Source organism: Mustela lutreola, chromosome 8, assembly GCF_030435805.1.
Source record: "Mustela lutreola isolate mMusLut2 chromosome 8, mMusLut2.pri, whole genome shotgun sequence".
Taxonomy (NCBI): domain Eukaryota; kingdom Metazoa; phylum Chordata; class Mammalia; order Carnivora; family Mustelidae; genus Mustela; species Mustela lutreola.
The window spans coordinates 103,374,311-103,401,085 of NC_081297.1; the positions used below are offsets into that span (position 1 = coordinate 103,374,311).

The window sequence follows — 26,775 nt, forward strand, 5'->3', positions numbered from 1 at the left end:
GTTGTCTCTATGTTGGTCAATAATACCTCCCACACTCTGTTGGCCAAGCATAAAAGCTAAAGGTCATTCCTGGATTTTTTTTTCTCCTGATATTCCTCTTCCCTTCCAATCTATTAGCAAGTATTGTTGGTTTTATTTCTGAGACAAATCTCTAATCCTTACACTTCTTTCCATTTTCTTTCCTTTTTTTTTTTTTTTAAGATTTTATTTATTTATTTGAGAAAGAGACAATGAGAGAGAGCATGAGCGAGGAGAAGGTCAGAGGGAGAAGCGGACTCCCCGTGGAGCTGGGAGCCCGATGCAGGACTCAATCCAGGAACATGACCTGAGCCGAAGGCAGTCGTCCAACCAACTGAGCCACCCAGGCATCCCTTCCTTCCATTTTCTTAATCAAAATCACCACCATTTGCCTGACTATAATTGGATTATTCTCTCTGCTTCTATATTTGTGCCTTTTTAATTCTCTATTCAACAGCCAAAGTTATTATCTTTTTTAAACCTACCTCAGTTTATATATTACCGTCCTTAAAACCCTCCAATGGTTCCCTATTATCCTCAGAACAGAAGCGAACATTCCATGCTTGAATTGACTTGCAAAGTACTCTATAGAGACCTGTCCCCTGCATACCTCTCCAACTTCACCCAGTTCGACTCAATAGTCCTGTGGACCTCGAGGCCTTTGCAATTGTTGCCCACTTCTGCACCTGGAACTGGTGTGTGCTATAGATCCCATAAAAACATACTGTGCACTTAAAAGTACATGTTCTTAAAACTTAAAAGATGACCACGCCCAATAAACTGTTTGTTAAAGCCAGAATGTGGTATATCCCAATTTAGCTTCCTGTTTCTTAAAAAAGAGAAAGGAACTTAACAGTAGCGAATGATAAATCAGCTAGGCTTATCTCTAGGATGGTAAGATTATTCAACTGAGTTACTAAGAGAGTTACTAAGAAAAAAAAAATAGTCTCCAACTGAGTAGCCTTTAACTGAAATTTAACTCCATGTGCATCTGGTATTATTAAGGTATATATAAATCTTTCTAATTAAAACAGAATGCGGAAACTATTGAATTGCTGCATGTTAAAATGATCTGTGCAGGGGCGCCTGGGTGGCTCAGTTGTTTACGTCTGCCTTCGGCTCAGGTTATGATCTCAGGTCCTGGGATGGAGCCCCACATAGGACTTAGTGCTCAGCAGGGAGTCTGCTTCTCTCTCTCTCCCTCTGCCCCTCCCTACTGCTTGTACCCTCTCTCTCAAATAAATTAATAAAATCTTTAAAAAAATGATCTGTGTCCTCTACTCATCTCCAGGTGTCTATACTCACAAGAGGGACTAACACCCCCTTGCCTTCAAAAGAATTTTAATGGGTGGCCTGACTGACTTATTAATAGTGGACAAGGGAATGACTATTTAGTACATCTAAAAATTAAAGTGAAGGTTCTTTGACAGTCTATCTACTTGTGAATTTCCAAAACCTGTGTTTTTCTGAACCACTTGAAGCAAGAATAATTAAACGTGTCAGCTGCGTTCATCTTAAATCTGTACAATGTTCTGGAGTGTGGATGGAGAAAAGTCATTGGATCAAAGGGTTTCTGTATTCTGCTCAACTGTGTGGGGTAGAGGGCAGGTTTCATCACAGGATTCTTTTCTTCTCTTTTTAAATTCTCTAAATAGACACTTAAGTTATCTTTGCACGGTTCAAATAAAGCAAGGCATATTTACTCAAACTCCTTACTGGAGCAGCATGTGTATCTCCTATATTTACTCGCTCTTAATGGATGTTTGATTGGGGGGACCCAAGGGTTAGGGGGACAGAACCACTCTAGGCTTTTGAGGGTAATTCAATCATACCTTTCACCGCCTGAAAGACACAAAGGTCCCTGATGCCATCTCCAGCGCTCTAGTGACTTCTCTGGAGCTATGGCATCTACCTCTCCAATTTATATTATTTGCCATAAAATAGCTATTCAATAGTTTTCCCATTACTTTTTTTTTTTTTTTAAAGATTATTATTTATTTGATAGACAGAGGTCACAAGTAGGTAGAGAGACAGGCAGAAAGAGAGAGGAGGAAGCAGGCTTCCCATGGTGCAGAGAGCCTGATGCAGGGATCCATCCCAGTACCCTGGGATCATGACCTGAGCCGAAGGCAGAGGCTTTAACGCAGGGAGGCACCCAGGCGCCCCTTCCCATTACTTTTTAATTGGATTTATTTCCACCTTAATAATGCTAGATGCACATGGAGTCAAATTTCAGATAAATTTCAGACTTTCTATTACGTTTAGAAATTCAGTTGAATACCATAAAAATACCACAAAAATACTTGAGAGACTGCAGTACTTACTACATACAATTTATGTAGCAATCTAAAGTTATATACTAAAGTTATATATGATAAATGTGAATACATGAAAGCACATATAAATATTTATATTCTATATACCCACGCAGTATAATGACATGACTATATGCTATACATTCATGTCTCACTTACTATGCATGGAAAAACTTTCCAGCTTCGACCCCAGAGTGCTTGGCCTTTAATAAGGACACATCTGGGCCTAGGATATGAAGATGAACACAGCCTGATGCCTGCCCCCAGGGGCAACATAGCTAAAGCCTCCAAAGTTGATCAGGAAAAGGGGTCCAGGGAGATGCTAAGTCCACCCAGGGGACTGGAGAAAGGCTTCCAGGAGGAATTAACATTTTGAACTAAGCCGTGAAGAACTGAATGAGGGATCACAGGGTCTGTGACATCCCTTCCCACTCAAAAAATGGGACATTGTACTACATTGCCTCTGACTGTATTCATAACATCCTTGTATACTTTGAAAGGTATCTGAGGCATGTATTTGGATAATTGTTCATGTGACTTCAGTTTTGCTCAAGTGTGGTTCTAGTTTCCTCAGAGATTCCTATCAGCGGAATTAAAAAACTGGGAAAGCAACAAATAGAAAGTTCTTTACTTAAACAGAAGGGGGATCTCGTTGGTTTCTTTTACTAGACTCTGTGGAAGGGTAAACCTTCCCAGTACATAAGCACGACTGTTACTGCCTTTATACCCCACCATAAGGCTGTTATCTTCAGCTCTGGGTAAGTTCTTGATAAGTCTGTGAGCAGTTTGAAGGCAATTTGTTTGAAGTTGGCAGCCTTTTTCTGATGCAGTGGAGACTAAGCCCTCCAGCTGAGCTTGCTGAAGCTACTATGCCAAGGGTCACAGACCAGAAAATTGTACTTTAAAACATCTGACATGCAGCAGTCCTTGCAACACTGAGATGAGAAACATTCTCAATGTGCAACTCATGTCTGCTTCCTTTTAACCAAACTCAAATTAGGACCAATGAACTCAGCAAACGACTATTCTCTGTTACATTGAATCACTGTGGAGCCAGGAAGAAGACCAGTTGCTTCAAATCACTAAATAGGAAGATTTGCTTTAATGGCCCTTCTCCTAACCCAGGTGCCAGTTGATGTCTAAAATCATCTTAAAAAAAAAAAAAAAAAAAAAAAAAAAATTTTTTTTTTTTTTTTTTTTTTTTTTACTTTAGAGTTCTTTTTAATCTTACTAGGTACTCTTAAAGAAAGGGACATTCTAGATACACAAACTGAAAGCAGGAAACAGGATGAATGGCAGTTTTTATTGCTCAGTTCAGATACCACGGTCACCACCACAGTGTTGCCTCCAGACACGCGTGCCTGTTCATTGATTATGAACAGAGATCAAACACCTTTTGGATGCTGGCTACATGAACTTGAATCTAGGTCTGTGATTTTATTTCAACAGCTCCCAGCCCCACCAGTTTATGCCTCTTTTTTTCATGCCCAATATTTTGCAACTCCTCCTTTACGATGTAGGCATACCACTCACAGAAAACACATTTATGTAGATAATTTCAAAACGATCAATATAGCATTCAGAGTATATAAAAGAGAAATAAAAGGGAAACAACTTATAATCAAACATGGTATCAGCAGGTAAAACCTGGAGCAGGAGCCACAAGAAGACATGAGAAAGTCAGATGCCTGTACCTATCCTTGAGAGTCACCATGAATGTATCTGTTACAAAGGCAGACGGATTCGGGCGGGAGGGGGGGGTGGGTAGTCACTGAAGATTTTACGAATGTGAAATCCCTCTCAGTCAAGTTCAGAGATATGGAAAAGAGAATTTTCCCTCAGTTTACATACAGTTATGTTCCTCGAAAGTTCAGTATATATTAAAACTGTGGGAAAAGTTTTATTTGCACATAAAACAGAGTTTGGTTTTAGGCTCTGGTGTTTCACCTAGAGGGCATTAGAAAATGTGGGTTTTTTTTTTTTAAACTCTGCATAACTATTCATACATTGCTGACAAGACCAGAAGAATGCATCAGTAGGGTTCCCCCTCCCAAGACTTTTTAAGTTACCTCCTAAACCTCCCCCTCGCATTTCCAAAATTCCCCCTAGGGGGCGGTACTGCTCTTAATGAGAATCACTGTTCTCTAAAGAGATGGCATTTTGGTGGGTGGATGTCCCTCCTGTAAGCGTGCAAACCAGAATCTCAGACCTCTCCTTTGCCTCATACTCAGAGTTTTGGCATATAGAAAAAATTTACCTTTACAACAAAAGATGGAATCCAAACTGCTTTAGATGAAACTGAATACCTAAAAGGGGTCAAGGAATTCCACAGAAGAGCACTTAACACATTAAAAAAAAACATTTAATCTCAATTCTTCATATGTAAATTGGAGGATAATAATGGTATTTCATACCATTGTTAGAATGATCCGGTGATACATAATATGTAAAGTTTCAGGCAAACAGTAAAAGTTGCTTGATGTTATTTTTTTAGTCCCTAGAGTATTGCTGTTTAGAGAGATTTGAGATCTGGAATCAAAACGGTTACTAGATAGAAGCAGAGTAAAATTCTATGTTACTTTTTGGATATTCTGTCTCAATTTCCTGTCCTCAATTTCCTCTTTCCTCATATCATACTACAAATGTAGGGTAAATCTAAATCCGTTTTGTATTTTATTTTATTTTATTTTTTCGTTCTGTATTTTAATAGGAGGTATCTTTAAGAAACCCTGAATGGTGAAAAACAAGGCTGACAGCTGTAAATGTTTCAGAAAAGGACTTTGCATTTCAGTCTTTTCAAGAGCCACAAAGGTTTGCCAAGCCATTGTAACTTTAAATCACAAATGTGTTTTACAGCTGAAATTCTTAGATTTTAATAGTTTTGGTATTTGGTCCTCAATGTCATATTTACATCATAATGACCATTTTAGGGGTGCCTGGGTGGTTCAGTTGGTTAAACATCAGACTTTTTTTTTTTTTTTAAAGATTTTATTTATTTATTTGAGAGAGAGAGACAGTAAGAGAAAGGATGAGCGAGAAGGTCAGAGGGAGAAGCAGACTCCCCATGGAGCTGGGAGCCCGATGCGGGACTTGATCCTGGGACTCCGGGATCATGACCTGAGCCGAAGGCAGTCGTTCAACCAACTGAGCCACTCAGGCGTCCCAAACATCAGACTTTTGATCTTAGCTCAGGTCGTGAAGAGTCATGAGTTCGCATGCTGGGCTTTGTGCTGGGTAGGGAGCCTGCTTAAGATTTCCTCTCTCCCTCTGCCCCTGCCCCTCTGTGCACATGCTCTCTCTCTCTCAAAAAATAAATAAAAATGAATAATAACAATAGTGATAATAAAAACTAAAATGAGCATTTAATACAGGATCCCAAGCAAACTAGCTTTATGATCACACTTGAGAAATGAACAAAGTGTGACAGAAAACCAAATGCTGGGGCAAAGTTTTGCATACAATGTTCTTTTCTGAGGGCAAATCACCAGATAAAATCTACCCCACCAAGGGCAGTAAACAATGAGAGATGTGTGTGGGAGAACACTGTACATGCCTCTTCAGGGCAAGAGTCTAAACCATTTCTAGGTAGATTACTAGAATGGTAGCATCTGAAATGGTATTGCCCCTGGCAAGGTAAATACAATTAGTATCTGTTGAATACGGGAAGGTGAATGTTGTTGGGGAAGAAGCATGAGAAATGAATCTTCCCTTATACATTAAACAGTGAAAAATAGACACTTCAATAGTCTTTATTATTATGCTATTATTTTAAGAATGCAACCTAAGATCTACCATCTAGGCAAATTTTTAAGCATACAATACAGTATTGTTAACTGTAGGTTCGATGAAGTAAAGCAGATCTCCACAACGGATGCATCTTGTATGACCAACACATTGTGCTCTTGGACAAATACTATAACAATCTTTTAAACCCCTAATGCCAGTACTGATTTAAGACTAATAGATATAGAGAAGTTGTTTTCTTCTTAGCTTACATTTCTTGTGAGATTATGAAAATCAATACAATCTTTTTGGGACAGCAATTTGATTACATGTATCAAATATATAAAACTGCGTAAGACCTGGTAATTTTGAAATTTTTCCCTAACAGAAGCTACTGTATCCTTAGCAGCAGTGGCTTTTATGTAGCACTTTCTATGTGCCAGGAATTATCCAACAACTCCAGGACACATTGCTACAGAGTAAAGGATTTAGAATTTGCACTTACTGTGGTTCCAAAGCCAGTGTTCCGACCATTTTCACCGTCTTCCCTATGATGAGGTCTACTCTGGCATTGTTTGTAATAGGAAGATTTTAGAAACGCACGCCCATCAGTGGGATAGAAGTTAAATAAAAACTAGGATATCCATTGGTAGGACACAAAGCAGGCATTAAAATCCAGTTGTTTTTTTTTAAGATTTGATTTATTTATTTGATAGAGATCACAAGTAGGCAGAGAAAGATGGGGAAGCAGGCTCCCTGATGAGCAAAGACACCCTCCCCCCCCCCAAGCGGGCTGGGGGCTCCATCCCAGGACACTGGGACCATGACATGAACTGAAGACAGAGGTTTAACCCACTGAGCCACACACGCACCTAAAATCAAGTTTTAGAAATAACATGTTTGCATGGACAAACAAGATAATTGGCTTACTGTGGGGAAGAAAGGCACAGAACAGTACACATAGTGATTTTAGTATACTGTTTTCTTTGTATGGTGGTAAGATTTTAATTTTCTTCCTGGTGCTTTGCTCTATCTTCCAAATTTTCTAAATGAACTTAAATTCCTTTTGTACTAAGAAGAAAGTTACTACCAAACTTCTGTCTAGGTCAGCAGAGCCCAATCTAAATGTATAATGCAAATCATATAATTTAAAAATTTTCTAACCTAACAGAAGTGAAAAGTAGGTAAAATTTTAAAAATAATTTTAACCTATAGTTCTTAGTTGTCATTTCAACAGGTGATCAGCATAAAAACATTATTATTTTACTTTTTTTGTATTAAGTCTACAAAAATCACTTTTAGCACATCTCAGTTCTCTTTAGTCACATTCCGATTGCTCAATATACAGGTGACTAATGACTACTGTCATGAACAACACAGCTATCAATCCATGGCAGAAGCTAGGTTTTCAAATCCCATGTGCCCCAAACAGGACTCTTAAACCCTCCACTAACAAACTCATTCTCCTTGTAATCACCTACCTCTGTGCCAAACTGCTTCTTTAAATGTCAAAGAGATGGGCTTGGGGAATCAAGGATCTGCGTTTGAATCCTTGGACACTTAACTGGCTGTGTGAACTTCAGCAAGTTAATTAACTTCCCTGTGCTTCATTTGACCTGTTTGTTTGTTTGTTTTTTTAAAGATTTTATTTATTTATTTGACAGACAGAGATCACAGGAGGCAGAGAGGCAGAGAAAGAGGAAGGAAGCAGGCTCCCCGCTGAGCAGAGAGCCCTAAACGGGGCTTGATTCCAAGACCCTGGAATCATGACCTGAGTGGAAGGCAGAGGCTTTAACCCACTGAGCCACCCAGGAGCCCCTTGACCTCTTTTGTAAACAAGGATAACAATACCTACTCAGAGTCACTGAGATTGAAATAATGTATTAAAACATAATATGAAAAGCACTTGATAACAAATTTTAATTATCAATTCCTTGCCCTTTGCAACCTTCTTTATTCAGATAAAGTAAAGGTTAGACTTAGCGGAAGTCTTAAAGCAGAGAATTCGGAGATAGTAGAAAATCTCATTTTAAATGGTCCTAAAGCTAGAAAAAGGAATACTCATTCACTGCTGAGAACACAGCCTGGCACAGTCACTCTGGAAAACAGTATGGAGGTTCCTCAAAAAGTTAAAAATGGGAGCATCTGGGTGGCTCAGTGGGTTAAAGCCTCTGCCTTCTGCTGGGGACATGATCTCAGGGTCCTGGGATAGAGCCCCACATCAAGCTTTCTGCTCAGCAGGGAGCCTGCTTCCTCCTCTCTCTCTGCTTGCCTCTCTGCCTACTTGTGATCTCTCTCTCTCTCTCTCTCTGGGTGTGTCAAATAAATGAATAAATTCTTTAAAAAAAAAAGTTAAAAATAGAACTACTCTACCATCCAGTAACTTTACTACTGGGTATTTCCCCAAAGAATACTAAGGTATACATGTACCCCTGTATTTATAGCAGCACGATTCACAATAGTTAAGATATGGAAGCAGCCAAGTGTCCACTGATTGATGATTGGATAAAGAATATGTGGTATGTATATTTATACACACACATACAAACACACAAAATGAAGTATTATTCAGCCATAAAAAATAATGAAATCATGCCACTTACAATGACATGGACAAAGTATAATGGTAAGCAAAATGTCAGAGAAAGAGAAATACCCTATGATTTCACTCATATGTGGAATTTAAAAAACAAATGAACAAAATGAAGAAAGAGACTCTTAATTATAGAAAACAAACTGATAGTTACCAGAGGAGCGGAGAAGGGAGTGCAGGATGGGTGAAATGGGCTGAGGGGGATTAAGGAGTGCACTTGTGATGAACACTGGGTAATGTATGGAAGTGCTGAATCACTATATTGTACCTGAAACTAATATAACACCATAAATTAACCAGAATTAAAAACTTAATAAAGGAAAAAAAAAAAGAAAAGAAGTGGCAGGAAAAAAAAATACATACATACATACACATGCACAGTCCTAGAACTAATGCTGGGGGGTGTGGAGAGGCTTGTTGGGGAAATCCACAATACATATAATTGTCCTTTAAAGGGGGCTACCTAACAGTAGGCAATGAACGGCACACAACTTTGCTTACTTCACAAAGCTTTCACTCAGCAAACATTCAGTTCATTTAAAAAAAGGATAAAAATTACTGAATATGTGCCAGCATCATACTAGACAGAGGGGGTTAGGAGTGGAAAAAAAGGGGGGTATATTTGCTTAACTAAATGGAGAAATGAATAAACCGATAAATATTGTAGCTTTTCTAAGTTTTCTCAACTTGGTTGTCAGTTTCTGGAGTTGCTTCTCTCGTTTCACTGAAGATTTTACTAGGTCATGAGGTCATGGGGTTTCCTCCAAAAGGTTCAAACGAAATATGGTCAGTCTAGTATGGCTGAATCTGGGTGACGGGTGTATGTGTGTTCAACCTTTGTGTGGGTTTCAAGCATTTCAAAATAAAAAACTTAAAAGAAAAGCACCCGTTATATTGTAAGGTAATCATCATGACGCTATCAATGCTTTTAAAGCGTTGTTGTTTATACTAGATCATCACAACCATATAGATGCCCCCAAAAGGCAAATGACGAAGACGATTCCTATAACCAAGAGGATAAAACACTATACAGCAACCAATTTAACCTCTGCAGACCTTGTCAGTTCATAGAGATATGTAATGAAAAAATGTGAATGGAGGAAGAAAAGCAGAATGGGATTCATGATTAAAACAAAAATCCACACGATGTGCATTTACAAAAGCTAAAAATGTATTTGACCGGGTAGGAATATTCCTTTCTCTTCTAGGTAGATTGCCCAGGTTCATAATAAATTAAATAAATAATACGCATCATAAGGGCTGTTTGCTAAGCAGACTATCCTACACCAGAGGGTGGGACAGCCAGGGAAAGCTGCCTATCTAGTGAAAAGAGGACCAACAAATGAGCACTGGTTTTCAATGGTCATGAAAACATGCAGCGAGTGATACAGTGTCCAGTTTAACCCACCACCTGGAAACTTTTTCCTAATTGGGGTAGTTATGCAGAACAATATATTGAACACAAACATTTGATGACTAGCGTCAGATTTTATTTTTACAGGAAAACGTCTCAGTCCTTTACCCATAAGAGTGCATACAAAGTTGGGGAGGGGGAGCCTAGCGGCTTTCACGGTCATGGTCATCCGATATCATGCAAGACGGATCAGAGGAGCTGGTTCACATTATTAAAAGATTCTCCAATTTTCTTTCACAAGCACTTTGTGCTTGAAAACATAAAAACTTGCCAAATCATTTAGTACTTAAAATTAACAACATCATCTTGTGGTTTAAATGATGGCAGAACAATAACTCAAGGTATTTGCTTTATTAATATAATTAGTATTCTTAGATCTTTTAAAATTGGTCTTCTTGAACCTTAGGGGGAAATGATTTCAAAAGGCTGAATACATATGCTCATTCAAGATACAATTTCTTACACATCCAACCTTTGTAATTTGGATTATAGAGCAGTACAGAGTAATTCTGGCACCAACTCTTTGGCAATGTTGTTTGAAAACAAAGATACCATTACACACATGACCCAGCATTTTTTATGTTGCATTGGATGTAAGTAAATAGGTCTTAACATAAAAACCACGACTAATTTTTTTTTTCTTAAAAATATGGTAATTAAGAGGCACTCCCTGGTTCAAAAGCTCAGAGCTGAAATCTAGGTAGTTTGAATACACCTTAGAAAGAGAGAAGCTCCAAATAGCATAAACTTAACAAAACTTTTGGCTTAAGCATTAAGTTTTCAGGTAATCTCTTCCGGGGTAGCAATATAAAAAGATTAAGAAATAACAATGTTTGACAAAGTATTTGACTTTCCCCCAAATATCTACGCCTTTAAGTAGAAGGATCTGAATGCCAGTCTGCTTATGAAATCTACCATCTGGTGATCCTGAGCAAAATACTTAATATCTCTGATTCAAATTCCTTGTCTATCAGAATGAGACTTAATATACAGTTATTTATATTTAATATATTAATTTCTAAATTAAAACAATAAAGCAGTTAAATGATAAATGTGAAAATGCTAGTCTCAATCATTACTAACATATTTATTATCCAGCAATTGCCTTATCCAAATAGATAATCTTAAAAGAGCCTTTAATCAGTATCAGTCACTTCTTAAATAACTTTAATCCAGAGGGCTAATTACGCATGACACAAATCTTACCAACGGTACTATTTAACATAAACTTATAGAAAAGATAGTTTTGCATCACTTTATGTCCTAGGGCTGATTATACACAACAGAAATCTCGCCAACAGAACTTTACTATTTTAGCTTAAAGGAGACTTTGAAAAAACTGAAATGATACTAACAGTCCAAATCCTATTTAAAGAAGCCAACAAAGGGGGAAAGCTGCGATGGATAAACGGACACCTTCTTGACATAAGTTTACCTCCCAAGAAAAAAACAAAAATACACACCTCAAGCAACTAGTGCCTGCAAGATGGAAAAAGAACAAGTCTCAATGACACTGAATGACAGCAGAGACGTCTCCTAAAATCCAGGTCTTCCTACTACTTCCCTTGCAAACTAAGACAACACAACACACAAAAGCAGAAACCCACCAACACGCAAGGCACCAGCTTGCCCTCTTGGATCTCCTTTTTGAGTCGCTCCAAGGAAAGGGGGCAGGCAGCTAAGGTGGATTTAATGAATGAAAGCGAGGACTGGGGGTTTGGGCAAGTGCACGAGACGGACCCTACCTTTCACAGACTTCCCAACACTGTGTAAGCGAGTGATAGAACTGTAGTTTCGGGCCACGTTCTTCAAAAACGCTTCCATCTCTTCCTGGTGGTGGTAGCCGAAGTCCAGCGCACCCCCCAAGGGCAGCAGCAGCCCTAGCCAGAGGCGGACGAAGTCCATGTTCTGGAGATGAATACAAATAACAAAGCTGAGAACAGAGGCGGGAAGGGCTGCGGCGGTCCCCGGCTCGGCTCAGCGCTGTACCGTCAGGTCCCCTGACCCCACCGCTGCCCGCGCCCGGGAAGGTGAACGTGGGAAGCAGCACCTTCGAGAGTTGGTGTGAGCGGAGCCCGGGCAGCCCCGAGTGGCCTCCATCCCACCGCCCTCCCCTTCCTCCTTCCCTCCCTCGGGTCCGCGAGCCGCCGCCGCGGGCAGCTGCCAGGAGCTCCGCGCGCCCTCAGCCTCACCCTTGCCCAGGCGCGCACCTCCACCCGCCGCCGGCAGCCCGCCGGGGCCCGACATTATAGCCGGGCGGGGGGACGGGCGCTCCCGGACCCCGCCCCCGGCGCCTGACTGACGTGCCGCCGGCCCACTCGGGCGCCGCGCGGGTCCCTGGTGGGCGGGGCCGGAGCCGCTCAGCGCCCTTCGCACCTGGGCGGACTGGAACCCGCGCGGCGCGGGCTTACCGGGGTGCGGCGGCCCGTGCGGGTGCGCGGTCGAGGGTGGCGGAGCGCGGTGTAATCTTTGAGTCGCCTGTCGCGGTCTCAGGCTTGGCCGGTGCCCTGGCTTGGAAGCGCGTCCTGCCCTCGGCCACGGCTCCGGCGAAGGGCATGCGGGCGTTTGGGTGTCTCCAGCTGCTGCGAGTGTGCAGCTGTGGAGCCGGGCCCTTGGCTCGGCTGCAGCCCCGGGACGCCTGCAGCCCGGGACGCCGTGAGAGCTCTGCACGTCGGAGCGGCTGCGTCCCAGCTGTGGCAGGCTCCCGGGCCGTGCTCTGAAGACGCGTGGGATTCAAGAGAGAAGAACGCGTGTGTGTATAAGTTTTCAATTCCAGAATTTCCGACAAATTTACTTGGTGCGTGAGATTGGCTACATCAGTTAAATTTAAAACTTGGAAATCACATGGAAGAAACACAGCCACAATTTGTAAATCCAACACTCCCTAGGCCAATTTTACTTCTCTGTTTCTTAAACGCTTCTTTCTGGAAGGATAGGGTGGTCTACATTTGCACCAGGGAGAACAGATCTCACCAAAACCCAAGAGGCGGTTTATGGTGGTGTGGGCCAAGACCTCACACACCTGTCATACATTTGGAATAACATTCCTCTTTAACAGATTAAAAAATACTAGTGCACCACTGAAAACTAACTGAACAGATTTTCTCCCGGTGAGGTCCTGGAAAGGACATTTTTAAAAAGCTTCGAGTGAATCAAATATGCATCCGGAGCTGAAAACCGCTATTGATTTGCCTGCCTCTTCTTTGTTGCAGACACAGATAACTATTGTAGAATTGAGCTCTCAGGAACAATGAGGCCTCCTGTGATTCCCAAGCACCAGAGCCTGGAGGGATAAAGCCTAAGACTGGTGTCAAAAGATTTGGGTTCCAATCCTCACTCCTATACCTACCAAACTAAAGTTGGCAGGCACATTGTAAGAACTGTATGAGGTGCTTATTAAATAATCTAGTTTAATTCATAAGCCTTTAGACAGACTTTTCTAAGTGTTGGAAAATCTTGATGTTGTTGGGTTTTTGAGCAGATTTCTTTTTAAGCATGCAGCAGCTACTATGCTGTGACATCTACTAGGTGGCTTGAAGAGGTTCTTTTACTGCCATTCACTGACAAAGAGGCTTCAAAGGAGGTGGAGCAGGGTTTAGGAGTTAACATTTAGGCAAAGTTACTATAAAAATGGGAAAGGCAGCTGAGGAGGAACAAAGTGAAAGCTGGCTGATTGGACTTTAGAAATGATACATTTGTTATAGAAGAAAGTAGCAGTTACAGGATTTCCTTCAGTGGTACTGTGGCTGGAGACTGGAGATAGGGTGGCTTTGTCAATATTGAAGTAGAGATTGCAAGGGTTGTTGTACCAAAAAAACAAAGGGGTGAAGTATAGTTGAAATTACTACCCTTGGGATTCACAGTAGGGAGGAAGGGAAGCAAATTCAGAGGAGAACCAATCAGAGAATGGAGGGAGAGAGTACAGAGAATTGAGGGCTGAAGGTCTAAAACCTAGTGACTCAAAGTGTGGTCTAGGCCGATGCCCAACCAACTGAGCCACCCAGGTCTGCCTTCCTTTGGCTCAGGTCATGGTCTGGGGGTTCTGGGATGGAGCACCAGGTCCAGTTTCCTGCTCTGCGGGAGCCTGCTTCTCCTTCTCCCTGCCACTCCTCCTGCTTGTACTCTTATCTTTCCCTGTGTCAAATAAATAAATAAATTAGAAGAAAAAAAAGTGTGTTCCAGGAAGAGCACTGACATCACCTGTAAGTTTGTTGGAAAGGCAGGCTCCTTTGTCCCATACAAACCTACTGAATCAGAATGTGAATTTTAATAAGATTCTAGTTCATCCATATGTGCATTCGAATTTGATCTGCACTGGTCTAGACATAGTAAAGGCTTAGTTAGGGTCTAGTGAGAAATAAAGAAAAATAGAAGGTTGGTATAATAGAGTAATACTCTGAAGTATAAGACTTCAGAGTTGATCTTTCTAAGTATGACACCACTAACAATAAAACCACAATAAAGAGGCTAATAATTTGATGACGCAAAAAATGTATAACTTCTATAAAGGAAAACTCAGCATAAATGTTACCAGAAAAATTACAAACTGGAAGAAAGAATGGACAAAACCAAGAATGGACAAAAGATAATAATTAGCAGCTCACAAAAGGAGTAATACAAATGACCAATAAACATAGTAAAAGCTACCAACCTGATTAGCAATCAAAGAATTTGTAAGTTGTTTTTTTAAAAAGATTTTATTTATTTATTTGACACAGAGAGATCACAAATAGGCAGAGAGGCAGGCAGAGAGAGAGAGAGAGAGGAGGAAGCAGGCTCCCCGCTGAGCAGAGAGCCTGATGCGATGCGGGGCTCCATCCCAGGACCCTGAGATCTCGATCTGAGCCGAAGGCAGCGGCTTAACCCACTGAGCCACCCAGGTGCCCCAAGAATTTATAAGTTTAAAGGGCAAAATAGTATTGTGTTTTGCATTTCACTAAGAAAGATTTAAAAGATGGACAGTATTTGGATAAGATCCGAGGAAATGGCATTTCTGCTGTTTAAATGGTACTATAAATTGATATAATACTATCTGGAGAACTATCTGGGAATAGACATCAACATTTAAAATATGTTCTTTTCTAGGAATTTAAGTTATGCAGGAACTCAAAGAAGTGCTAAGTTTGTATATGTTAGGACTGTTATTAGCACCACTGTTTTTAATTGTAAAAAAAAAATAGATAAGTGTAAATTTTAAGTAATAGTAGACTGATAATGTCAGTGGTTCTCAACTGGGATAAGATTGGCCACAGAAGCCATTTGGAAGAGCTGGAAATATATTTTTTTTAAAAAGATTTTATTTATTTATTTGAGAGCGAGAGGGAGTGCTCAAGCTCACAGGGGCAGGTGGGGGAGGGGTGGGGGGAGGATCAGGGGGACAGGCAGAAGGGGAGGAGCAGAGGGGGAGGGAAAGGGACAGAGAGATTATTTTGCTGATCACAGGGCCTCATGACCAGCTCTATCTCAGGATCCTGAGATTATGACCTAAGCAGAAATCAAGAGTCGGATTCTTAACTTGCTGAACCATCCAGGGGCCCCTAGCTGGACGCGTATTTAAGGGACCAGGGGGATGATAACACTGGCATGTAACTGGTAGATGGCAGGAATGCTACAGAACATCCTACAATGCACAGTCCAAGCCCTGCGATAAATTATCCAGCCCCAAATGTCAGTGTTGAGGTTGAGACACCCTGGGTTAGATAAAGAACATTACATCCATAAAATAAATTGTTTTTCAGCCATAATAATGATGATGTCTGTCTCTATTTATTGGCTGGGAAAGATAAATCATTCAGTGGCAAAAACCAAATTACAAAAGTAAAATGAATGATAAGATCCCATTTTGGAAAGCAAACAAAAAGGTCCTCCCGACAGCAAATTTAAAATGTTGCAAAATGCTGAGTGGTATGCTCTAGATGGCAACGTCTTGATTCTCTCTTTTGAATCTTTTTGTATTTTCTGAAAAAATTTTTCCAGGAAAGGGGTCCCTGAGTGGCTCAGTCAGTTAAGCGTCTGCCTTCGGCTCAGGTCGTGGTCCCGGGGTCCTGGGATCGAGTGCCGCATTGGGCTTCCTGCTCTGCGGGAAGTCTGCTTCTCCCTCTTCCTGCTGCTCCCCCTGCTTGTGCTCTCTCCCTGTCAAATAAATAAATAAAATATTAAAAAAAATTTTTTCCAGGAAACATGTTACTTCTTTTAAGCGGAAAAACAAGGCATTTTCATCTAAAAGCAGTAGAGAGCAAAAAGCACAGAAATATCTGAGATGAACGGTTCTGAAAGAATAGAGTATCTAAAATCCTTTGTACTGAGTTACAGAAGTGAAGAAGAATGAAGAAGTGAATTACAGAACTGAGAAAGGACACTGGAAATGGGATAGGAGGGACCTGAAAAGGGAGAGGATGGATCCGTCCTGCCCAAAGGCAGGAAGGTCTCCAAGTTAGGGGCAGGAATTGGAACAGAGGGAAAGACTATAGCTCGGGGCTAGATACTTCAACAAACGTCAACAAGAATGAGAACAGAAGTGTCACTAGATTTTGTGATTTTTTTTTTTTGAAAGATTTTATTTATTTGAGAGGGAGAGAGAGCAGGCGTAAGTCGGGGAGAGAGGGAGAGAGAGAAGCAGACTCCCCACTGAGCAGGGAGCCCAATTCGGGCCTTAATCTCAGGACCTTGAGATCATGACCTGAGCTGAAGGCAGATGCTTAACCCACTGAGCTACCCAGGTGCCCAAGATTTTAAATATTTTAAACAGTACCAAGTTGTACTTCTATAAAATGTCAAAGTATAATTTTAAAATGTTATAAAATAATGCTCATACAAATACAGTTAAACACAGGTCAAGTTTTTAACTATTGAGAAAATCAGCAGTAAACAAAGATGATTTAAAGAAAGATAAGAGAAATAATGTGCATTTTCAGTATAAGAAAATACTGAAGTCATTCTAAATTATTGCTAAATTTAGATATAAATCTGATTAATGTCCTACAGGACAATAAACTATGACCTTTGGTGCTATCTTCTTTATAGAACAGAAATTATGAGCATCTTACCAATTTTCTATAAGTTAACAACTAAAATTCCTTTTTTAAAGGATAAGTTTAAATTTATACCCAGTAAATAAATTGAATCAATAATGAATAACCTACCCAAACCAGAAGTGTCAGGCCCTGCTCAGTTTACTGGTGAATTCTACCAAACATTTAAAGAAGAATTTATACCAATCCTCTACAAACTCTTTCAGAGGATAGAACCAGAGGGAACACTTCCTAATTTGTTCTATGAGGTCAGCATTACCCTAATACTAAAACTAGATAAAAGCATTATAAGAAAAGAAAACTATAGGCCAATATCTGTCATGAATATAGATGCAAAAATCCTTAACAAAATATTAGTAAATCAAATCCAAAGTATAAAAAAAATTATGTGTCATGACCAACTAGACTTTATCCCAGGTATGCAAACCTAGTTGAACATTCAAAAATTAATTAATGTTGGGGCGCCTGGGTGGCTCAGTGGGTTAAAGCCTCTGCCTTCAGCTCGGGTCATGGTCCCGGGGTCCTGGGATCAAGCCCCATATTGGGCTCTCTGCTCAGCGGGGAGGCTGCTTCCCTTCCTCTCTCTCTGCCTGCCTCTCTGCCTACTTGTGATCTCTGTCTGTCAAATAAATAAATAAAATCTTTTAAAAAATTAATTAATGTTATCCATCACATTCACAGATCAAAAAAGGAAAAAATCACGTGATCATATCAATAGATGCAGAAAAAGCATTTAACAAAATCCAACACCCATTCATGATAAAAACTCTCAGTAAACTAGGAATAGAGGGAGATTTTCTCAACTTGATAAAGACTATCTACAAAAAACCTAAACTCACATCATACTTAATGGTAAGAAACTCAAAGCTTTTCCAGTAAGCTCAGGAACAAGCCAAGGATGTTCCCTCTCACTATTGATTTCAATTTTATACTGAAAGTCCAAGGAGGAAAAAAAAAAAGGCATACAACTGGGAAGGAAATATAAAACTGTTTTTGTTCACAGGTGATATGATTGTGTAGAAAATCCAAAAGAATTGACAAACTCCTGGAACCAATAAGTGATTATAGTAAGACTGTGGGATACACAGTTACTATTACAAAATCAATTGCTTTCCTATATACTAACAATGAATAAGTGGGATTTGAAGTTAAAAACATAATAGCATTACATTAGCCCCCCCCCCCGCCAATGAAATACTTAGGTATAAAACCAACAAAATATGTACCAGATCTGTATGAGGAATACCACAAAACTCTGGTGAATGATATCAAAGAAGTAAAACAAATGGAGGGATATTCCATGTGTATGAATCCCAGTAGTGTGAGCTTGTGTGCCATGCTGCCTCCCGCAACATCCAGAGACCAAAGACTTTGTCCCCTTCCCGGAAGCAGCGGCTTCCTGCGAGGGCAGGAGCAGAAACAAGAGGTGTGACATCAACGGCTCGGGCGTGGCATTCAAGATTTTTGGAGATGAACTTCTTCCACCCAAATAAAATCATGTTTATTTAAGAAAAAAAAAAAAAAAAAGATAGGAAGGCTGGGAATAGTAAGACTCAGTATTGTCAAGATGTCAGTTCTTTCCAACTTTCTGTATAGATTCGATGCAAACCCAATCAAAATCCCAACAAGTTATTTTGTTGGTATTAACAACCTGATTTTAAAGTTTATATGGAGGGGCACCCGGGTGGCTCAGTCAGTTAAAGCGTCTGCCTTCAGGAACTTGGGTCCTGATCCTGAGTCCTGGGATAGAGTCCCACATTGGGCTCCCTGCCCAGGGGGGAGACTGCTTCTCCCTCTGCCTGCCATTACCCTTACTTGTACTCTCTTGGTCTCTCTCTCTTTCACTCTCTCTGATAAATAAACAAAATCCTTAAAAAAAAAAAAAAAGCTTATATGGAAAGGCTAAAGCTCCAGAATAGCTAACACAATGTTGAAAGAGAAGAACAAAGCTGGAGGACTGATGCTTTCCGACTTCAAGACTTACTCTATGGCCCCTGGGTGGCTCAGTGGTTTAAGCCTCTGCCTTCCGCTCAGGTCATGATCTCAGGATCCTGGCCTCAAGCCACATATCAGGCTCTCTGCTCAGCGGGGAGCCTGCTTCCCCCTTTCTCTCCGCCTCTATCCACCTCTCTGCCTACTTGTGATCTCTCGCTCTTTGTCTAATAAATAAGTAAAAGCTTAAAAAAAAAAGATTTACTCTAAAGCTACAGTAATCAAAGTAGCGTGGTACCAGTAAAAGAAGAGATAAATACGTCAATGGAACAGAATAGAGTCCAAAAATAGACCTCCATATATACAGCCAACTGATCTTTGACAAAGGAGCAAATGTAATACAACAAAGCAAAATAGTCTATTTAATAAATGATACTGGGACAACTGCACAGCCATAGGCAAAAAACCTGGATCTAGATGCTGTCCTTACACCCTTCACAAAAATTCATTCAAAATGGTTCATAAACCTAATGTAACACCTAAAAAGCTATAAAACTCCTAGAAGATAACAGAAGAAAGCCCAGATGATCTTGGGTGTGGTGACGGTTTTTGAGATATAATACCAAAGACAGGAATCATGAAAAAAAAATTGATAAGGTGGACTTTATTAAAATGAAAAACTTTTGTTTGGCAAAAAGACAATATCGAGAGAATTAGAAGACAAGACACAGGTTGAAAGAAATTATTTGCAAATGCACATCCAATAAAGGACTATTAACCAAAATATACAAAGAACTCCAAAGACTCAAGAATAGGAAAATAACTTGATTGGAAAATGGGCCTAAGACCTTAACAGACCCTTCTTCAAAGAAGATATACAGATGGCAAATAAGGGTATGAAATGATGCTCCCCATCATATGTTTTAATGAAAATTAAAATAACAGTAAGATACCACTATGCACCTGTCAGAAGAGCCAAAATCTGAAACATCAAATGCTGGTGAGGATATGGAATAGCAGAAACTCTAATATATTGCTGGAAGAAGTGCAAAATGGTATAGTCGCTTTGGAAGACAGTTTGATGATTCCTTACAAAACCAAACAAATTCTTTCCATACAATCCAGTAACCCTGCTCCATGGTATTTAGCCAAATGAGATTAAAAAAAAAAAAAAAGTATGTCCATACAAAAACCTGTACAATGATGTTTATCGAAGTTTTATTCATAATTACAAAACTTGAAACAACTAAGACGTTCTTCAGTAGACTGTGATCCAATCCAGTAATGGCATGTTGTCCACTGCTAAGAAGAAATGAGCTATCAACCCGTGATGAGATGGGGATGAACCTTGAGTGCATATTACAAAGAGAAAGAAGCCAATCTGAAAAGACTAAGTATAATATGAGTCCAACTATAGGACATTCTACCAAAGAAGGAATCATGAAAAAAAATTGATAGCAAGTGAAGCTAATGACGTAAGAGGCCACACATATGTAGCTCAGGAATCCAGGGGTCTCCTGCTACCAGGAAGGCGAGCATTCCTATGAGAACCCTCATAAGTCCAAATGGTATAAAGCAAAGAAACAATCATCATTCACTTATACGGAAGATTTCTTGAGCATTCCCAGACCTCACACAAATAACCTCTTTTGGACTTTTCTGGTATCTTAGGATACATCCTGATAGTGGAGGCACAATCTACATCCAGATAAAGCACAAATGCTCACAGACAAAGTTGTGAGCCACGGCGGCTTGATGCTGAGAAGCTGAGGGTAGTGAGTCGGGGCGCCACTCTTGCCCCTTGGGGTGCACACTGCCTCTCTGTTGGCTTGTGGCAAAGCAAACACTGAAGGCTAATTTTACTTTTCATCTTTTTCTGTAAAAGTGAAAATCAGAAACAGATACTGATGTAGGTCTTTTGTAAAAGCAAAGTGGTGTAATACGAACTCTTGAGAAGCAGAAGATACCTGTAAATGGGAAATCTCTGGACCTCTTTCTCAAATTTTTTATAAACCAAAAACTGCTCTAATACATTGCCTTAGAAAAGGCAAATTTTCTTGAAATTTCACATGTAAAATGATGTCCTAATGCCTCTCATTGATTCTTTCCACTGCCTACCATTTCCTATATCCCTAAGAGGGTATTTAGGTTAAGCCTGACTCTTCAGGTACCTCTCACTCTGCACTATACCTACCTCTTGCCAACTGTCTCCAGCAAATCAGATCTATCCCCCCACCGGAACTGGATTTGTTATTATCTGATAAACACAAAAGAAGAAAGGGACTCTACAATGTTGCCGAATAGAAAGATTATAATATTTAGCAAAGGATTTGGAAGTCGTTAGTGAAAAGCTAGATGGTTTCCATGACGGTCCAGAATTTGATCCTTCCCCTTAACTACCAAGGAGTGATATCTAAACAGTGGACCCAGAAATTTAAAGAACACAACAAAAATAAAAGAACACACAAAAATAAAAGGACTGGAATGCCTGGGTGGCTCAGTTGGTTAAGTGTCTGCCTTCTGCTCAGGTCATGATCCCAGGGTCCTTAGAATTGAGTCTTGCATGAGGCTCCCTGTTCAGCGGGGAGTCTGCTTCTCCCTCTCACTCTGCCCCTGACCCTGCTTGTGCTGTCTCTCTCTCTCTCGCAAATAAAATAAAATAAAATAAAATAAAATGACATGACTGAAAAATGCTATTTAAGTCATCAAAAAGCACAGCATATGGGCACCTGGGTGTCTCAGTCAGTTAATCATCTGGCTTTGGCTCAGGTCATGATCTCAGGGTTCTAGGGTCAAGTCACGCGTCGGGTTCTCTGCTCAGCAGGGAGCCTGCTTCTCCCTCTTCCTCTGCTTGTGCTCTCTCTCTCTGTGTCAAATAAATAAATAAAATCTTCAAAAGAAAAAAAAAAAAAAGGCACAGCCTAGTTCCTGGAAGAGTATGAGAAAACATAGCATGCCTGTAAAGGTATCCACCATCACCATTCTTTCCGTGGTCCCTCTTCAGCACTGGGTCATTGTGGGAGCAGACCTATATGTGGCTCTGCCCCACTCTCTTATTTTCACTTACTCACCCCTTTATCAAGTATTTGTTGTTTACTCTGTGCCAGGCACTAGGATGTTGCCTAAGGATTACAACTGTGAGCGAGACAGGCCAAATCCTGGTCCTCATGTAGCTTACGTTCTACAGGAGCCCAAATTCTCCAATAGAGAACATCATATGTTCTCAGAAACCTGGGATCTTTTCTGGGGGCTGGCTTGACATTCCTTTCTGCCTCTTATATCTTATCCTTAGTGGTGTGGACCACATTCTTCACTGCACAGCATGGCCTTCTTGGCTTAATATTTTCTCTATTTACTGAGAGTGAAGCAGAATTATAATTTAATCAGATCAAAGTTTGATCCAATAGCCCAGTAGGTGCTAACACACCACTTGAGAAACACTGTCAGGAAACACTGAAACAAGTGGAAAATTTAATCTGGTCCAGTAAGCTACCTCTAGAGTAAGTGAAGCATTGTGTTATAATTTTTTGTTTCCCTCATGGCGTCTAGGTCAGTGTGCAGTACGTGCTTGCTGATTTATAAATGTTACTCTAGGAAGGATAGAACATCAACATATAATATGTAATAAGCAACACAGTGACTTTTAGAAATTGTATCTTTGGAACCAGACAACCCAAATTTAAACCTTAGGTCTCTGTCACTTTCTATGTGTCCTTGAGGGTGTCACTTAACCTCTGTTTTCACATTCTTAATCTATAAAATGGGGCAAATCATGGTATCGATCTTACAGGATGATAGGGAATTTAAGGGATGCATATATTAAACGAGTTAGTATAAGCTAAGAGCTTATAACCAACAGTGGCATATTGGCAGTGCTTCATAAGATCCAGACTAAACCTATTATTATTATTACCACTAGTGAACATGAACAAAACAGAAAGAAAGGAATATAAGGCCTAATATATGTTTGTTTCTCTTTTATTTCTACATGCTAGCCTCTTCCAACGTACTCCCAGCAGTGGAATAGATCTTTACCAGTTGTGATAATTTACTATCAGGGAGCAATTGTTAGACCAATGACTTTTTCTCTTCAGAGCATGGTCTTTGAGCACAAAAGTAATTCTTTTCTGCTATGCTTTATATATATACATATATAAGTATATTATATATATAATATATACATATATATAAGTATATTATATACATATTATATATAATAGATTTGAAAGAAAGCTTCCTGGGCCTAATAAGACAAATTTCCAAAGCTAAGATGGTAACATTTAACATTGAATCTGGTCATTAGATTATGTAGGTATCAAACCATCGGATGTAAGAGCAGATGATAAATGTACTCTTATCTCTTTAGGAAATGGTGTAATCACCAAATTCTGTTTTCCTCTGTGCTTTGTATTAAATGTTGAGAAGTAGTCATCTTTGGCTCATTTTTAAAAATATATGTATTTTTAAAGATTTTATTTATTTATTTGAGAGATGGGTCACAGGTAGGCAGAGAGAGCAGAACGGAAGCAGACTCCCTGCTGAGCAGAGAGCCTGACTTGGGGCTCGATCCCGGACGCTGGGATCATGACCCGAGCAGCTAAAGGCAGAGGCTTTAACCCACTGAGCCACCCAGGTGCCCCTTGGCTCATTAAAAACAAAACAAAACAAAAAAACCTGTATATTTGAGAAACAAGTACCCCGACTTGTTAATATTCCATACCCACAAGGAAAAGGGGTGAGGGTGGGGAGAAAGAAAGAAAAAGATGTACATAAATTAGAATGACAAAGAGACTATTTGAATATAGTTGAAACTTATAAGTTTCACCTATTGTAGAGGCAGCTTTTAAACTGCTAAGAACTGATACTACACATGATTTTAGCCAAAAGGCTGTGAAGTGATATAGAGGATGCTTTAGACAACAGGTTTGAGCAATGGAAACCTGACCGAGGCTGAAGGGCCCCAAGTGACCCAGAGCCCCTGACTGAATACAGGTGATCCACCTCAAAACACCCTAGACCCTAACTAACCAATGGGCTACTTATAACCAGGAAGAGTCACCAGAAAAGAGAGCACTCCTGACGTCCTCCCCATATCCCTTCACCCTCCCTCTTTAAAGCAGCCCCCACCCTCAGCCTCCTAGCAGACAGAATCCCCCTCTTTGTCCTCCCTCCTCCCCCACCCCAAGTATTCAGTACACTTCTATTTTCTTTGTCCTGCCTCCAGGGAATCCTTTAATGGCACACCCCATGAGCTCCCCCCCCCCCATTTGGAGGCCCTCCACCAATCAGGAGTGACACCTCATTTAGACACAGTCTAATCATTTACTTTCCAGTCGATTGTTTTAAAAAGAGCCCAAATCTTGTCCATTCAACAATGGGCTCCACAAAGTCAAATTATAAATACATTCAGATAACACTCAAAGCAAACTCTCTTGTCTTCTCATGCTTAATTGATTCATTCATTCAGGGTGCCAGTGTTATGGGATTTTTTTCCTTGGTCGGTGCCCCTGGTTCTTGGTCACACGGCTTGGAAGAATGGAGAGGCCCACCAGAGTGGTGAGCAGAGCAAGGAGATGGTACAAAGCTCCCAAAGAGGGAGGGGACCCGAGAGGGTTGCCATAGGAGTTTCGGAGTCTAGGGGTTTTTATGGGCTCCTTGGAGGTCTGTTTTAATCTGATGAACCCTCCTGTGCCTGTCATCCAATTAGGTTTTTGTCACCTGTGTATGTATCTATGGGAAAGGCTGGAGGGCTCCTTCGGGGGGGTGTGTAAAATCCTTCTAAGGGCGGTTTTTCTCTTAGGGTGGGGCACCTTGTCCTTGCCCACCTGCCTTCCAACTATCCTTCATCACCAGTAATTATTTATTGAGCATTTAATAATATGCTAAGCACTGGGAATGCCATGGATGATGGGAGAAACAGCGGTCACTTTAATAGAGCTCATATTCTATTAGGGAAAACTTCAACCACCACTCAATGACCATGTTGATCTGTGTTACAAACGGGAAATTGGAGATACTGTGACCCAGACTAACAGAAGGTTCTAACTGGATAGGGGTGGCCATGAGTGGAGGTCAAACAAGGCTTCTAGAAGGTGTGTCTAAGTCGAAGCCTGGAAGGAAGTAGAAATAGAGGGCCTGGGCAAAGACAATCGTATGCTTTATTTTGCATGCTCATGTAATTTTTATTGTATTTCTTCACACACATCAGAAACAATATTGAGATAATGATAAGCTGTTTTGTTTTGGGAGGCATATTAAGCTCGAAGACTGAGTTTGTCTTTGCCAGCACTTAACACAGTTTTGCTATGGGAATCTCACAAGCCCAGAGCATACAGGATAAGTTCTCCTAATAAACTAATTAAGAAATAACATACCCCAAACCAGTGATAGATTAGTTACATAATTCCAGGCAATGGGAAAAGAAAGGAATAAAGTCCAGATGTAGCTGGGGTAGTGCCTTCATATGAGTTGGTACTAAGGTTACAGGACTGCCTTCCATATTTTTGGAAAAGAGTGGCCTTTACCATGTAGGAGCTAATTGCTCCAAGGTCTTTGGAGAGCTATTTACGTCAGCTATACCATGCCTTGTCCTAACCAAACATTTTTGGACAGGCCTCACAAACTTTTGGTATTTATAGTCAAAATGTCCCCTGGCCATTGTTGCTTCTCTGTGTGCTTTTATTGATATGCCCCTGGTGGGGTCCAGAGTTCCTAAGACCTTTGGAAATTCCTGAGGGATGAGAGTTTAAAGGTGTCTTGTTATGTTAATTAGGTGATTTGGGGGGGCAGTGGGGGGCGGGCCACACCTAAGAAGGGGACTGGTTGCCAGGAGAACCAAACATGTGATTAGATGGTTGGAACTTGAACTAGTGAAAAAAAGACAGTCTCTTCAACAAATAGTTTTGGGAAAATTGGATAGCCACATGCAGAAGAATGAAACTGGATCATTTTTTTTTAACACCATACACAAAAATAAACTCAAAATGGATGAAAGACCTAAATGTGAGGGGATCCTGTGGGGCTCAGTCAGTTAAGCGTCTGCCTTTGACTCAGGTCATGATCCTCAGGTCCTGGGATTACCTGCATTGGGCTCTCTGCTCAGCAGGGAGTCTGCCTCTCCCTCTCCACCTAACTGTTCCCCAGACCAGGCTCTCTCTCCTGCTCTCTCTCACGAGCTCTTTCTCTCAAATAAATAGATAAATAAAATCTTTAAAAAAAAAAAAAAAAAGGACCTAAATGTGAGACGGGAATTCAACAAAATCCAAGAGGAGAACACAGGCAGCAACCTCTTCGACCTCAGCTGCAGCAACTTCTTGCTAGACGGGTCTCCAAAGGCAAGGGAAACAAAAGCAAAAATGATTGAGACTTCATCAGGATAAAAAGCTTTTGTACCACAAAGAAAACAGTCAACAAAATCAAAAGACAGTCTACAGAGTGGGAGAAAATATTTGCAAATGTCTTATCAGATAAAGGGCTAGTATCTAAAAATCTATAAAGAACTTATCAAACTTAACACCCAAAGCACAAATAATCCAGTCAAGAAATGGGCAGAAGACATGAACAGACATTTTCTTCAGAGAAGACATCCAGATGGCTAACAGACACAAGAAAAAGTGGTCAACATCGCTCGGCATCAGGGAAATGCAAATCAAAACCACAGTAAGATACCATTTCACACCAGTCAAAATGGCTAAAATTAACAAGTCAGGAAACACTAGGTGTTGGTGAGGATGTGGAGAAAGGGGAGCC

At 40.5% G+C, this 26,775-nt stretch overlaps 1 protein-coding gene and 1 pseudogene across 6 annotated transcripts in view; both read right to left on the reverse strand.

The window, feature by feature from the left end:
• Positions 1-26,775, reverse strand: part of CPM (carboxypeptidase M) — a 105,654-nt gene that overhangs the window by 61,415 nt on the left and 17,464 nt on the right. For 2 of the 6 annotated variants that reach the window (XM_059186285.1, XM_059186281.1), the window contains 2 exons: positions 12,475-12,779; positions 11,809-11,971 (listed from right to left, as the gene is read on the reverse strand). In XM_059186285.1, the coding sequence (XP_059042268.1) occupies positions 11,809-11,968 (160 nt within the window). In that variant the 5' untranslated portion in view covers positions 11,969-11,971; positions 12,475-12,779. Of the gene's footprint in view, positions 1-11,808; positions 11,972-12,255; positions 12,347-12,474; positions 12,780-26,775 lie in introns of those variants that run through there. The other 4 variants (XM_059186286.1, XM_059186284.1, XM_059186283.1 and 1 more) reach the window with 3 other exon arrangements.
• Positions 23,813-23,926, reverse strand: LOC131840106 (U2 spliceosomal RNA; annotated as a pseudogene).